Source organism: Amia ocellicauda, chromosome 16 (assembly GCF_036373705.1).
Source record: "Amia ocellicauda isolate fAmiCal2 chromosome 16, fAmiCal2.hap1, whole genome shotgun sequence".
Classification (NCBI taxonomy): Eukaryota; Metazoa; Chordata; class Actinopteri; order Amiiformes; family Amiidae; genus Amia; species Amia ocellicauda.
The window spans coordinates 22519486-22534721 of NC_089865.1; the positions used below are offsets into that span (position 1 = coordinate 22519486).

General features: G+C 45.4%; 1 protein-coding gene and 1 non-coding gene across 2 annotated transcripts; both read right to left on the reverse strand.

Annotated features, from left to right (window-relative positions):
* Positions 1 to 538: 538 nt before the first annotated feature.
* Positions 539 to 612, reverse strand: LOC136712029 (small nucleolar RNA SNORD66). The gene has a single exon (XR_010804801.1). It is a non-coding gene; the product is annotated as a small nucleolar RNA SNORD66 (small nucleolar RNA).
* Positions 613 to 11172: 10560 nt separating this feature from the next.
* Positions 11173 to 14978, reverse strand: LOC136711366 (insulin-2). Its single transcript, XM_066687573.1, has 2 exons — positions 14730 to 14978; positions 11173 to 11626 (listed from the first exon to the last, which is right to left on the reverse strand). Exons 1-2 carry the CDS (start codon positions 14974 to 14976, stop codon positions 11460 to 11462), a joined length of 414 nt encoding a protein of 137 aa, XP_066543670.1. The 5' UTR covers positions 14977 to 14978; the 3' UTR covers positions 11173 to 11459.
* Positions 14979 to 15236: the final 258 nt, after the last annotated feature.

A 15236-nucleotide genomic window follows, 5' to 3' on the forward strand; every position in this document is an offset into this window, starting at 1 on the left:
AGCAAGATGGAAACTTGCTAAGCATGGTCTGTGTGCTAGGCTGGCTTCAACTTTAATAGGAATCAGAGTGAAAACTCTTGATATGCACTTCACAAGACAGGCACATCTGCTAGTCCATTCAAAACTGAACTCCCACAAACTAATTCCAGAGCTAAACGAATCTGATCCATGTTGCATCTTCACAACCCTCTACCATCCCCTCCCTGTTACTTCACTCTCCCCGTCACTGTCCTGCTCTCACCCTCAGAAGGCACTGGCACATATTGGCGTATGTGGCAGAGAAGTTGGGTTCGGAGATGGCCTTCTCGAAGATGAGCTCCATGACACCCTGGAGTCGCTGATCAGCTCATCCACTTGACACATCAACTGCTGGAACATCTCTGGGGTCATCTTGTTCAGAATACTGTTCATCTTGCGGATCAGTAACTGTTGAAGGGGGGGAGGGGGGGGGGGAGGAAAAAGGGTTAGTGCTGCAAACCTCAGCCAAGTCCGTGTTTTTACTTGTTATGGAGAGGTGGGTGCATGTGAGCGTATTCAGCCCCTCAGTTCCTCTTCTCCATCAGTAGAGGTCAGAGGCCCAGACCCCATGGCACTAAAAACAGATCACTGGGGCTCCAAGTTTACCCACAATCCCCTTTACTAGACAAGCAAATTATTATTCCCAACCCCCAAACACAAACCGTGCACTCTGCTCCTACATAGCTGGGTAATAATGACCTCGGGGTCATCACCCACTATGGAAGCCTGCTTTATCCTAGGCTTCCAGGCTGTCTCAGCCTTGTTGAGCTGAACCTCATCTGTGAATGACACGTTGATAATTTGCGGAACAATCCTCTCGCCCTTCCGGGAGCACCGGGGACCCTCTGCTGAGGGCTGGGGGGACAGAGACTCTGGGTCATGTCTCCACATGGGCTGTATGCCACGGTTGGCAAGAGAGGGTGTAAAGTCAGGGACAGAGTTCATCCCCGTCAGCCGACTGGGGTCCAGGGGACGCACAGGGCTCTTCGTGGCCTGGAGAGAGGGGAGGGAGGGAGAAAGGGTCAGACCAAAGCTGCTATTCCTTCAAGCCATAAAACAGTATTCTGGGAACTTGCTGTGGTGGACAGGTAACACACATACAGTAATCTGAATAACAATCACAATTAGACAGCAGTTGACAAAACATGCGACATGGTATACAAGTACAAATGCCCAATATCAACATTAAACAGATCCATCAGAACAATGCAGGTAACCATCTCAATCAGAAGGTTTTATATATAACTAGAAGACAATAAACCTCTAGGGTCCTCTAGACAAGCAGGGCTCAGCGTACCTTAACCACATCGCTAATGGGGATTTCCTGCAGCCTGTCAGAGATTAACTCGAAGTCCTGCAGGAACTGCCTCATTTTTCTCCTTCTGGTCATGGAAATATTTCAACCTAAAACAATTTTGTATTAAAGAACATGGTTGCGCGGAGGATTAGGAAATAACTCTACCCATCAGCTAATTGGTGTCCATTAATAACTATGTTTTCCGAGGATCGCATCCAGTCTATTTTTAATGTTCCCAAACGGTGGCTTCAACCACATCACTGGGGAGTTTGTCCCAGATTGTAATAACTCTCGGTGTGAAAAGCATCTCCCGTTTTCTGTCTTGAATGCCTTTAAGCCAAATTTCCACACGTGTCAAACAAACTCATTCAGTCCCGTCAGCAGCTCGCATCACCCCGCAAATGCACCAGCCATCAGCCAGGCTCAACGCGCTGTCCAACCGGCCCAAGTCTGAGCGGCGCAGTGCACACTTAATGCGCGGCTGCACTGGATGCGGCTCTTTTGCCATGAAGAGTCACTGCTGATTATTAAGGACAGGTCTCACTTACCGACTGATCTGAAGTCCTCCGTGGTGGGATCTCCGACACAGCCTCCAAACTCCCCAAATCCTGCAGAAACGCGCGTGATCCGTCCAGAGAAACCGTGAACACACCATGCATTAACGCACATTGGGCCCAGGGATATGACGCGTTTCCAGCCCCCAAACTCTGTCCAGTTCATCCCAGCAGCGACACGCACACATTGTCAAGTCTGAAGTGTACACCATGACGAATATGACATCCTCAAACACAGAGTTACTTGAATTGAGTGACTAAAGCACTGAAACAATGAGATTTACATACTGACCCATCGCCAGGCTGACTGAAATAAGCCACCTGAAAAAGCAAAGGCACATCGTTTCTAGGAAATAGCAGAGGCCACACTTTTTTTTTTTTTTTTATAGTTACCAGTGAACAAATAAAGCAGCATCAACATTTGATCCGGATGGCTGATCACATCAGCAGCAACACAACAAGTGTCCCTCAGTCCAGCCTGCTGCGAGTGACTGTGACTCCCGATCACAGCAGAGCTAGCAGCTGCAGCCTCCTGCTAAATGAGTGGGACAGCCTGTCATCAACACCCAATACAAGGCTTTAGTCTGGGGAGAGGGCCCGCCTTACACGGGTTTTCCTCGTGATCTTCGGGAAGCGAAGTCCTTGATGATGTCACCAAAACATGGGTCTGGACCAGCCTGTCAGCCTGCTATTCTTCACAGGCGGTTCAGACAGAGCAAAATGTCCACCTTTGGGAACAGATTGCAGCTTCTTTTACGCAATGAGTGAAGCAAGGCGGCTGCAGTTTTAGCTCTTCGTTTTTATATGTTCCTTGAACTGAGACATTGCCTCAGGATCAGAGCTCTTGACCTCCAGCATTTCCAAACTTCAGTATTGCTTTCTCCGGTTTTAATTTTTGAACACAGTTGTAACCTGTGAAAGGCTCTGTGGACTGTGACTCTGCTTAGTCCCACCTTCAAGCAGAGCTCCAAGAGCCAAGCAGTGACGGGAGATTTTAGACTCCGATTGGACAGAACTGCTCCGGGCAGAACGCGTTTGATGCTTCTGGTTACTTGCATTTAAAAAAGGCAGGATAGACATGACCTTGATCTGTACGTCTGCCCCAGATACATTGTTGATCTTCCAAAGTCCCCCTTGATAAAAGGTGTTAGCTACATAAAGTAATACCAATTATATATAGATCAGAATGATCCAAGTCCCTTCCCAAAGGGGATTTATCACAGTGAACAAAGAGGAGACGTATACATATTAAATGTCAATTGTGGTGTTACCCACCCATTTCCAAATAAAGCAGGTTATAATACTGTATGCTTTTATGATAATGTGTCCCTCTAGGTTATGTCAATGCTTTCCTAATTATTGGTTTCAAAAACTCATGGACGCTTGTGCTCCTGGTTTTACATAGACGTACCAGTGACCCACCTGCTGCTCATCAGTTCCCTCCCCGGGCAGGCTCGACCGGACAGCAGAACACCGCCACACGGAAGGCAAGTTCACAAAAAGTAACAATTTGTTATATATAGCTAGTACAGGACTGTAATAGCACAGTACTTTAGGAATGGCATGTGTAATTCTAAAACCTACTAAAATGCCTTTAATAAAATGGGCACAAGACACCAAAAACCCTACCCAGAATAACAAAAGAAACAGACTGAATAGAATAAAACCCAAGTTCCTAATATAAAATACAGAAAGCACGTCAGTTTTACAGTCTCTTCTGTTCACAAGAAGGGACACCACACGGAAGAATCCCCCCTTCCTCTCGGAGGAAACAAGTCTGTTTGGAGCTGGGACCCCAACAACTGCAGGTAGGAACAAGTATTAGCAAAGTCTCGATTTACACTAATTTGAGCAATTAATGAATGCATTTTCTTCCATCCCGCAGTCACCCGTCGGCATCACAAGGACCGAAAAATAAATCGCAGCAGGTAAGTTTTACCCCAGGACAGGGAACCCTTTCCACAAAGCAAACCGGCAGCGGAGATCTCAGCATCTTAATCAAGAAAGTTCAACCTCCGCAACGTGTGGCTTCTCTTTTCTAATTATTCCCCTTCTAAAGAAATACAGCCGGGTACTTAACGCTCCGTAGCATGCGCAGTCATCTCCAACAATCCAATGCCCGCCGTTTCTAAAGCTCCCTTTATAATCCTTGATTGAAGAGGCGTTGGCGTTGGCGTTGGCGTTGGCGTTGGCGTTGGCGTTGGCGTTGGCGTTGGCGTTGGCGTTGGCGTTGGCGTTGGCGTTGGCGTTGGCGTTGGCGTTGGCGTTGGCCCCCCTCTCCGCCAGATGCCCTGCTCAATAGTCCATTGCTCTCTATCCTAAATTACCATTTCCCTGGGCTTAAATACTACATAGAAAAATGGGGGCACAGGTAAAAGCGACCAATGAGAAAACGTGCAGAGTTAGTCCGTGTGGGAATGTGATCCGGCAGTTTGCGCTTGGCAACAGAAGCGATTAATTAATTAAACCAATAATCACCCCAAATAACAAATTAACCGTAGAAATAGAAACAATAAGGAAGTTAAAAAGAGCATACTTCATAAGTAAAACAATCGTGAATAATGAACACAGTGCGCAAACAATAATTAAGTGAAAAAAATTATAATAAGTAAATAAATAATAAGTGATCAATTAATGCTTATGGACAGTCACGCCCCGCCCGTGACACTATAAAGCATGCAACATAAGAGAGTGTAATCAAAGTTAAACTATAGTTGGAACAGAGTATGGAGTATGGAGTATGGAGTATGGAGTATGGAGTATGGAGTATGGAGTATGGAGTATGGAGTATGGAGTATGGAAACTCAAAGTGAACGAGTTCCAGAGAAGAAAATCAATGGCCAATCGTGTCATTTACGGGCTATTCTGTTTCAAACCTATACAACTACAAAGCGGTTTAAAGGTGTAACTAAACGCACACATTAGTGTCGTGCCCCTATTTTTGCACGCACGAAATGACGCAGATCCGGCGGCGGTTGTCAGTCCAGCCGCGCAGCAGGGGGCGCTCTGGCGGCTGTCAGTCAGGAAGCTGCGCCGGGCGGCTGCGGGACTAGTGCGGCAGAGCGGCGTGTCGGACTGTGTTGAAGCGGTAGCGCTGCATGTTTCTCTTGAAATGTGTTTTGATGAACTTTCCCTTCTCCGATTTCCAGCAGTTTACGCTGTGTGTGATGATCTCGGGTTCATATACGAATAACTCGTCCCGTCTTGGGCAATACGGCAGCCCTTGACTTTGCTAGCGGGCTGCTGCCACTTCTGCACCTTGCTAAGTTGTTAATATGATTATTACTGTTTCGATTAGCGATTGATCATGGTTTAAAATATACTGTGTGGTATTTGTACAATTCCGTTTAATTCTGTATTACTGACAACTCTTTCATTGCCACCTTAAATTTCGATCTGTCTACAATGTATTTAACAGAGCGTTAAATAGAACTTAATAGTGTGGGCTACCAAAATCTGTGGCGACTCCCATAGTTTACCTTTTGGCAGCCCATTCGACAACCACACACAGTGATTTGTCCACCCCTGGACTGGTATCTGATGTCTGCAGTAACTGTCCAGGTTTCACACTGCTGTTGCCTCTGTGTGGCCCCTACAGCTGGAGAGGTTCACCAGCATGAGGATGAAGCAGGACCAGGAGGAGCTGAGCATCCCCAGTCAGAGGCGCTCTTCGGCCGCCCACTAGGAGACCCCAGCCCCACTAGGCGATGCTGCTTGACCGCCCTGACGAATATGTCCTGGAGCTCCTTGAGCAGAAGTTGGTGAGTCTCTGAACTGGGAGGCTTGAAACTGTGGATCAGATCCTGTGCATCATCTTAGGGTTGTGATGAAATCCATGATAAGGATTCCACCTCAACATAAAGACAACTTGCTTGGTAAACCTGGCTTTTTTACCCAGCTTGTTATTAAAATAGCTCAGTAACTGCCTCTTACTGGTTGGTGTTTTACAGTGGTGTTGGTGTTAAGTGTCAGGTGCATAGAAGCTTTCATGAACAGCAAGGTAGGTGAATGAGGGAGAAATGCAAAACTACTGAAGAACATAAATACTATAAATATTTTTTAATGTTTTAAACTGATTGCTTTCATACAAATGATCCTAAAGCTACCCACCTTGCTTAGTTAATGTCCAAACTTGTGTAAATCATAAGAGAGCATTCCTTAGCACATTTTAATTTTAACTATAACACTGCCTGTCTCAAATATTAAATTAATAGATTTTTTGTGATCAATAGTAAGACTGCCTTAAACTGTTCTCACAAGACACGGTCTAATCCCGGAGTTCAGTCCTGCTGGCATTCACATTGGCCTTGCACTGCAATACCCGGGTCACAACATATCAACAACCAGGTCAAACACAGTGGCGGGGAGAACAGTGACGAGTTTTTCACTCCCACTTGATTACAACTGTAATCTTAACTTGTTATTTTATAATAATAATATTATTATTATTATTATTATTATTATTATTATTATTATTATTATTTTATTATTATTTTTAAGATGCATGTCTGTCGTACCTGGCACTCTGTAGCGTTTTGTTCTGTCCATCTGTCGCTGGATATTTTCATTTGCCCACAGCATGAGCAGCTCCCGGACTTCATTCTCATAGCAGAGCACTCTTGCCATTTGTCTTTACAATGGGGCAGATGCGAGCCCCTTGCCCCTTGTCGTTTGTTTTGGGTTTCAACCTGAGGCCCGTGTGACCCTGTTCCTTTCACATTCACCCCGGGTTTAGAGTTTCATGTCTGGTTGAAGATTGCAATGTGAAAGCGCTTGATTGTCGACCCGGACTCGGCCTGGGTTCATCTGTCTGGTGTGACAGCAGCTTTATAATGTCCGAAGGTTCGCTGGGGTCAGCAGGTATTGGACAGGCCATGGGGGTACATTTAAACTAAAATGGCAAGGCATTGTGGATAAGTCACAATTTCAGTAAATCATGAAATTAAATAAATAACAATTGCTGGTAGTATGTTTTAGTGCATGTATTTATATGTTGGCAGAAATGATGCACAATTGAGGGCAGTCTGGAACAGAAGTTTTTGATGGGGAGTTGCTGGGGGGATAAGAGAAACATGGAAAATATTAACTTTTTTTTTAGTTTTTTTCTCACATGTATCTTTTCTTGTTGCCTTTCATGCACATAAGTATTTGTTATACACATTTTTAATAAGTATTCAGTAATGCAGCCCCATACATACAAAGAGACATTTTCTGAAAACATGTTCATCTGTAAGGTTTCACATGGATTACCACTTTAGTGATTAAACACATAATTACATCAGTTGTAATTACTTTAACATATGGTAGTGTCAGGCCTGCAGTCTGATCATCACTGCTAGATGCCTCATGTACTCCAGTTTTTCAATTAATCTTCCCCTGATTCCCCTCATGATTGTTCAATGATCTCACCTGCTCCTCGTTTCTCTCTTCATTATCTCCTCTTTATAATCCCACTTCTCCCAGAACTCTCTGCGAAGTCTTGCCAGTTTCCTCACCGCATTTCTGAGCCTTACATAGTTTGTAGCCCTACCTTGCTTGTTTTCTCATTGGTGATTTTGGATTTTCCCTTGTAGCCCAGTTCTCCTGATCTATTGACCTCTCGCTCTTTTGACAACGATTTCTGGATTTTCCCATTAAACCTGTTTGCCTGTGTCGCCTTCCTCCTGTTCTCTCCCTTCTCCTCTCAGCCCCACACCTGGATTCACCATTTGATTATGACGGACCCGACAGGTAGCTAAGGTGCGAAGTTATTGAAAGGCAACACTGTTGGCTGTGAGAAATACAGAAGCATGCATATGGAGCAATTTGATATGTTCTCTATTTGGTGTGCTCTTTTTAATCATGCGATGTAATGCCTAAAACTGACCCATGTTTTGTGTGTTGTTTGGAATGCCCAGGAGGAGCCGAAAGTGCAGTGCGGCATGTTTGATGACCACGCTGAGGGCGACTTCCAATCCGGCTTGGTGATGTTTGTATAGAGATGGAATATCCTTTACTTCTGTGTACTGCGGCCAACTGCTGTCTGTCCAGATGGGTTAAAAACAGGCAACACGGGTGTCTCCTGAATCCCATTTGGCTTATAGTTCCTTTAAATTGTTTCAGCCTGTTTTTATTTCTGAACCTCATTTTGAGTGGATCTTATTGTGATGCTTTTCTCTGCAAACTAGCTGAAGCACATTCTGCTAAACGTCTCTATAATTTCATAAGCAATGGGATTTTATTTGGAAGATGATTTAAAAATACTTTGTGGAAAACAGTAATAGAACCAGAATAATGTATTCACAGAAGGGAAATATCACTTGAAAACAAACAAGCCAAACGTCACTCTTCAACTTCAAGGAGTTATACTGATATTTGTATTAATTCCATGTTCCATGTAGATATTTGAGTGTATTACCAGCTCACTGTCTTTGGTTGACTTTTGTTATTGGTCAACACTGGGACTCTCTTACTAGCTCCCATCACAAGGTATCTGAAATCCATTAGTGTCTGTGACATTGCAGAACATGTGTAATGTATATGTGTGCTATTCTGCTGCTCGTTGTTATCAAAAGCTAAAAATATACAGTGAGGGAAATAAGTATTTGATCCCCTGCTGATTTTGTATGATTGCCCACTGACAAAGAAATGATCAGTCTATAATTTTAATGATAGGTGTATTTTAACAGTGAGAGACAAACAACAAACAACAAACAGACAACAAAAAAATGCAGAAAAACGCATTTCAAAAAAGATAGATATAAATTGATTTGCTTGTTAATGAGGGAAACCTTCGACCTAGTACTTGGTGGCAAAACCCTTGTTGGCAATCACAGAGGTCAGACGTTTCTTGTAGTTGGCCACCAGGTTTGCACACATCTCAGGAGGGATTTTTTGTCCCACTCCTCTTTGCAGATCCTCTCCAAATCATTAAGGTTTCGAGGCTGACGTTTGGCAACTCGAACCTTCAGCTCCCTCCACAGATTTTCTATGGGATTAAGGTCTGGAGACTGGCTAGGCCACTCCAGGACCTTAATGTGCTTCTTCTTGAGCCACTCCTTTGTTGCCTTGGCTGTGTGTTTTGGGTTATTGTCATGCTGGAATACCCATCCATGACCCATTTTCAATGCCCTGGCTGAGGGAAGGAGGTTCTCACCCAAAAGAAAAACACCCCAAAGCATGATGTTTCCACCTCCATGTTTGATGGTGGGGATGGTGTTCTTGGGGTCATTCCTCCTCCTCCAAACACGGCGCGTTGAGTTGATGCCAAAGAGCTCAATTTTGGTCTCCTCTGACCACAACACTTTCACCCAGTTCTCCTCTGAATTATTCAGATGTTCATTGGCAAACTTCAGACGGGCCTGTACATGTGCTTTCTTGAGCAGGGGTACCTTGCAGGCGCTGCAGGATTTCAGTCCTTCACAGCGTAGTGTGTTACCAATTGTTTTCTTGGTGACTATGGTCCCAGATGCCTTGAGATCATGAACAAGATCCTCCCGTGTAATTCTGGGCTGATTCCTCACCGTTCTCATGATCATTGAAACTCCACGAAGTGAGATCGTGCATGGAGCCCCAGACAGAGGGAGACTGACAGTTATTTTGTGTTTCTTTCATTTGCGAATAATCGGACCAACTGTTGTCACCTTCTCACCAAGCTGCTTGGCGATGGTCTTGTAGCCCATTCCAGCCTTGTGTAAGTCTACAATCTTGTCCCTGACATCCTTGGACAGGTCTTTGGTCTTGGCCATAGTGGAGATTTTGGAATCTGATTGATTGATTGCTTCTGTGGACAGGTGTCTTTTATACAGGTAACGAGCTGAGATTAGGAGCACTCCCTTTAAGAGTGCTCCTAATCTCAGCTCGTTACCTGTATAAAAGACACCTGGGAGCCAGAAATCTTGTTGATTGATAGGGGATCAAATACTTATTTCCCTCATTAACATGCAAATCAATTTATAACTTTTTTGAAATGCGTTTTTTCTGGATTTTTTTGTTGTTATTCTGTCTCTCACTGTTAAAATACACCTACCATTAAAATTATAGACTGATCATTTCTTTGTCAGTGGGCAAACGTACAAAATCAGCAGGGGATCAAATAATTTCTTCCCTCACTGTATGTCTACGTGCTATGCAATTGCACTGCAACGTACGAGCACAAATTGGCACATTCGTAGCATAAAGGACAGAGATCACTGTTAAGTGATTAAAATATAATGTGTAATATCTCAAGAATCATGTGGGTACAAACCATTATTTTTGCTGCAAAAATCAGCACAAACATAGCATAAACGAATGACACCACTTCGGATCAATTTGGAGTTTGATGGGGTGCTAGGTGACATCATCGCTGAGAATTAAAAAATGAATATCTAAAAAACTATAAATGCACTGATGAAAACAAATACGGCACTAATGTAGCACAATGAAAGAGACTATTTTGGTGCGATTTGGACGTTGATGGGGTGCTGAGTGATGTCACTCATTCAAAAGTATCGCTTAATAACTTGAGAAATAAAATAGCACAAATGTTTATTTTAACGGCACAAACCAGCACGAACGTAGCACAAACGAAAGACACTATTTTGACGCGATTTGGAGGTTGATGGGGTGCTGAGTGATGTCACAGCTCATAAAATATAATCTTTAATATCTTGGAAACCATACCGGCACAAACAATGATTTTTGCGGTACAAACCAGCACAAATGCAGCACAAACAAATGCATATGTTTTTATTCATATTCTGAACACTTGGGGTGCCAACTTCACGGAGGTCGTGAACCATGCTTCGTCTATGAACAGTCGGTGTGTTAATTATGATTAGCCTACATTTGCGTTTTCTAGCTATCTAAAAGCGTTATGCCTATAACAAAAAATAAAAGCAGGGAACATATTCAGGTGTAGTACTGAGGGTATTATTATTATTGTCTATAATAAGCAATAAGCGGATGTCCTCAAATCCTAGCAACGACCCTGGTGTCGACACCCAAGGACTTGACGCTGAATTTGGCAGCAATAATTTTCCTGCTCCATTCACACAGACCTTGCCAGCAATTGTTTCAGTGTGAATGGGGTTTATGCTACCTATGCTACTTAAAATAAATGTCCCTCTTCACAGAACAAACTATAGAGTTTTTGGAATGGGTACTAACTTAGTACACAGTTAAGGATGATGCCAAGATAGTAGATAATTTTGTGTGCAGCTCCATACTAACTGCAAGTTCCTTGTAGGCCTTGTAGGCCTAATGTATCAGTTGTATATATACATCTGGAATACATACACTGACTCACTGGAGCCAAAAAAATGACACAAATCAACTTCCCCATAAGGATCTTGATTCACTTTATTGCACACAGATATTTACAGCTACACACATTATTCAGTACACCCACACAAACTACAGAATGTACAACCTCTCAGTAAATCAATACTGAATAACTTACTGAAGACTGCTAGGCTATGGTTTTAGCACACAAGCTGATGCAACAGAGCAACACTGAACAGTACAGTGGTTCATGCTGATTATAAAATTAGACATTCCCATTATTTTTTTCTCTCTCCCTTTCTCCCTCCTTCCCCCCTCTCCCTCTCTCACACTCTCCCTTTCTGTCTCTATGTGTTGCAGTAGTTCTCCAGGTCATAGTAGTTGCAGTAGTAGTGACAACATTGCTCCACTATTCCTCTCTTGCTCAGCCTTTCCTCCTTCTCCTCCTCCTCACTGTTCTCCAGTAGCACTCTGGCCTTTGGTCCATAAGGGGCGCTCTGCCTCATCACAATGCCTGATAGGGTTAGGGAGAAGGGGAGAGAGAGAGAACGAGAAAGAGACATAACCAAAACTTAGAATGGTAACATAAAGAGGAGTTCCCCCTCCCTGAGGGTGCATAGTGCATCATCTATGCACCACAATCTACTAAAAGTTTCAAGGTCCATATTAAGTGTATAAAACTTATAGTAAATTAAAATCCTGGCCTTAATAAAACATTTAAACAGCACAACAAGATTCTGCTCAGCACCAGCACTAAATTTTGTTTTTCTGGACTTGTAAATGGCCATTTGGGCCTGCCCCAAGGTGAAAGTAGCAAGCTGCTGTCTCCCACGCAGCTCCCTCCCACCCCGAACACTATATATAAAAACAGAATAGTTAAAAACCATTTTAAGACCATTAAAAACTCTATTGACTGCACTCAAGAGAGGCTGTAGGCGGGTGCAATATGAAAAACAATGAAACACAGTCTCCCGCTTCTCACAAAACGGGCACCCGTTGGACTGTGCAGGGTTAATTAGCGGCAGGAAGGAGTTGACAGCAATGATGGCATGGAGCACCCTCCACTGCAGAACCCCAGCTCTCTTATTCAGCGGCGCCACACTGCACCACCACGTCTTCGGCGTAGGCAGAGGCGGAAGGGTGTCGGGCAACAAGGGACGGAAAGCCCCCCACCACTCTGCGCAGCTCCTGCAGCAAAAGCTCAATGGCCATGGAATAGAGCATCCCCGACATGGGGCAGCCCTGCCTGATTCCCCTGCACACCCTGAAGGGGGCACTCAAGCCACCGTTGACTTTCAATATGCTTTGAGTGTCACCATAGAGCACCCTGGTCAGGGCTATGAAACCAGGGCTTAACCCAAAAGCCTCCATCGTCCTCCACAGGTACTGGTGCTCAACCCAGTCAAAAGCCTTTTCCTGGTCCAGCGCAATGAGACCGGTCTATAAGCCCAACAGCCTGGAGACCTCCATAATATCCCTAATCAACAGGATGTTGTCCTGTATGGACCTACAAGGCACACAGTAGGACTGGTCAGGGTGGATCAGGTGCCCCAGCACCGGCCTCAGCCTACTGGCCAGCACTCTGGAGAGGAGCTTGGAGTCGATGCAGAGCAGAGCCACCAGCCTCCAGTTATTTATTTCGCACAAGTCACCCTTCTTGGGCAACATTGCCACGAGGGCAGGCCTGCAGCTCACTGGCAGTGCCCCTTGCTGCCAGCAGGTCAGGCCCCAGCACACCCCAGAAGGTCCTATAAAACTCAACTGGAAGGCCATCGATGCCCGGGGCATTCCCTGTGCTCAGCCCATGAAGGGCAGCAGTGAGCTCCTGCAGGGTGAGCTCCCCCTCCAGCCCAGCCTGCTCCTCCTCAGGCACCTGTGGCAGATCTCCAAGGAAACGCTGCATGTTGGTCTGTGGCTCACCCAGCTCACTGGAGTATAGCTGGGAGTAGAACTCCACAGCCCTGCTGCGGATCTCCTCGGACCGGTTCAGCTCGCGTCCTGCAGCCGAGCGCAGGCAGTGGATCAGCCAACTCTGGCCCTGCTTCCTCTCCAGGCTGAAAAAATACTGTGGGGGGGCATCGCTCTGAGACATACACTGAAACCTCGACCTGACCAGAGCCCCCTTTTTGGCTTTAGAGCGTCAATCAGCCCCCTGTTTCCAGTGGAGTCCAGAACACACTGGATCTCCACAATCTCAGTCTCCAGGGACCTCATTGACTCGTTAATGCTCTTGGTAACACTCCCAGTGTATTGCTGACAGAACTGGTGGATCTGCACCTTGCCCACATCCCACCATTGCCTCACAGAGGAAAAAGAGTTAATCTTACCCCTCCGCCAAAAATAAATAAAACACGATTGAAAATGTTTATCACTGGTTAAAATGCCAATGGGAGCTTTTGTTGTTAGCTGTTGGAATGACACAGGTACACAACACTAAACAATGGTCAGACAGAGAAGTAGGTGTGATAAAACTGGCAGTAAAAACACTAAAATGCTGACTAAAAGTGTAAAACCGGTCAAGCCTGGCTAGGGAGAGAGTGTCCCCCTACACCTGCGACCAGCTATACTGCCTTTCTGCCCCATGCAAACTCCTCCACACATCCTGCAGGTCACCCTCTCCTGCAGCGCCCTCATCTCCCTGGCAGACTGGGAGTGTGGCTCAGTGTGGTTCCTGTCAAGCTTGTCATGCAGGATGCAATTTAAAATCTCCACCCAAAAACAGGTAATCGTCAATATTGCAGTTCTGCAGAACATTGTCAAGCTGTTTAAAAAAAACATTCTCTCCCTGCCGTTTGTCGGTGAATATAATTTAATAAAAACAAACGACCGTCCCTCAACTACTGCCTTGACCACAAGCAGGCGTCCTTCCACCACCTCAATCATTAAAACTCGTCTAAAATGCTCTGAAAATAAAACTGCAACTCCTGCGCCCTGTCGTGACCCATGACTAAAACAGACCTCGCCTTTCGCAGTCCCTGACCCACGGACAGGCGCTTCTGCCTGACATACTCAAACACAGCCGCTCGCTTTAACGTGTCCCGACAACCATTCACATTCAAACTGCCTATTTTAATTGTGCCCATTATAGAGGTAGAGTGAGCAACACACACAAACAAAACACAACGGGGGGAAAAAAAGTAAAACACCCACCATCCATCATTTTGAGTAAGTTTAGCAGACGCTTTCAACTTACTAAGGAGACTTTTAATTCTGTATCCTTCTAGGTGTGTAAAGCGATCTGCTCCCTGTCCGTTCCTCATCAGGTGTTTTACCGAACTAATAAAAAGCTGCACATCGGGGAAATATTCCTTCAACACAATCGCTCTCTTGTCCTTTGATGTCTGCAGAAAGCTCCTGATCCTCTTAAAGGAAAATCCACCCTAAAACTCCTGACTGGCGCCCGAGGCGACAGAGGAGCCCGTCAGCCCCGCCTCTCCGTCACTGTCAGAGCCGCATAGCTCCTCGATGGTGTTGCTCGGCAGTAAACCTCCCCGGGAGCGGCCCCGCTACATTTGTGCTGCGCTTTTTAACTGCAGCGCCGTTTTCTGCCTTCCCTGTCCTTTTAAATCTCTGCGGTCTCAGGCTGCAGTGTCGGATCTGCACCACTTCTCACTCACCAATGGCCCCCTGCCTCCTCCTCATCTCCTCCTGCTCCTCTTCCTTGTGACTTTGCTTCTCCTCCTGCTCCACACTCGCTCCGCGGCTGGCTCTGTAGAAGACCCCTCTCTCCCCGCACACAAAGAGCAGCGCCTCCACCAGCTGGGAGCCACAGAGCCGCCGCAGTACCAGCCCTTCACCATCTGGTGGAAGCACTGAGAATACAGCCAGCACTGACAGGGAGAGACACAGGGACTGCCAGCACATCACTGAGAGAGAGAGAGAGAGAGAGAGAGAGAGAGAGAGAGAGAGAGAGAGAATTGAAGGTAATAAAAACTATTTAAATCCAGATCAAAATATAATTCTAGATAAATTAGAGAAGAAAATCAAATAATATGACAACCCACTGTACTCCCCAGTAACAGTAGCTGAACTAAGAGAAAAGTTCCAAGACCTCAAGCCCAGGAAAGCCAGCGGGCACGACAGCATCCTGAACAAGATGCTGGATAACAGCAGCCCTAAGCTGC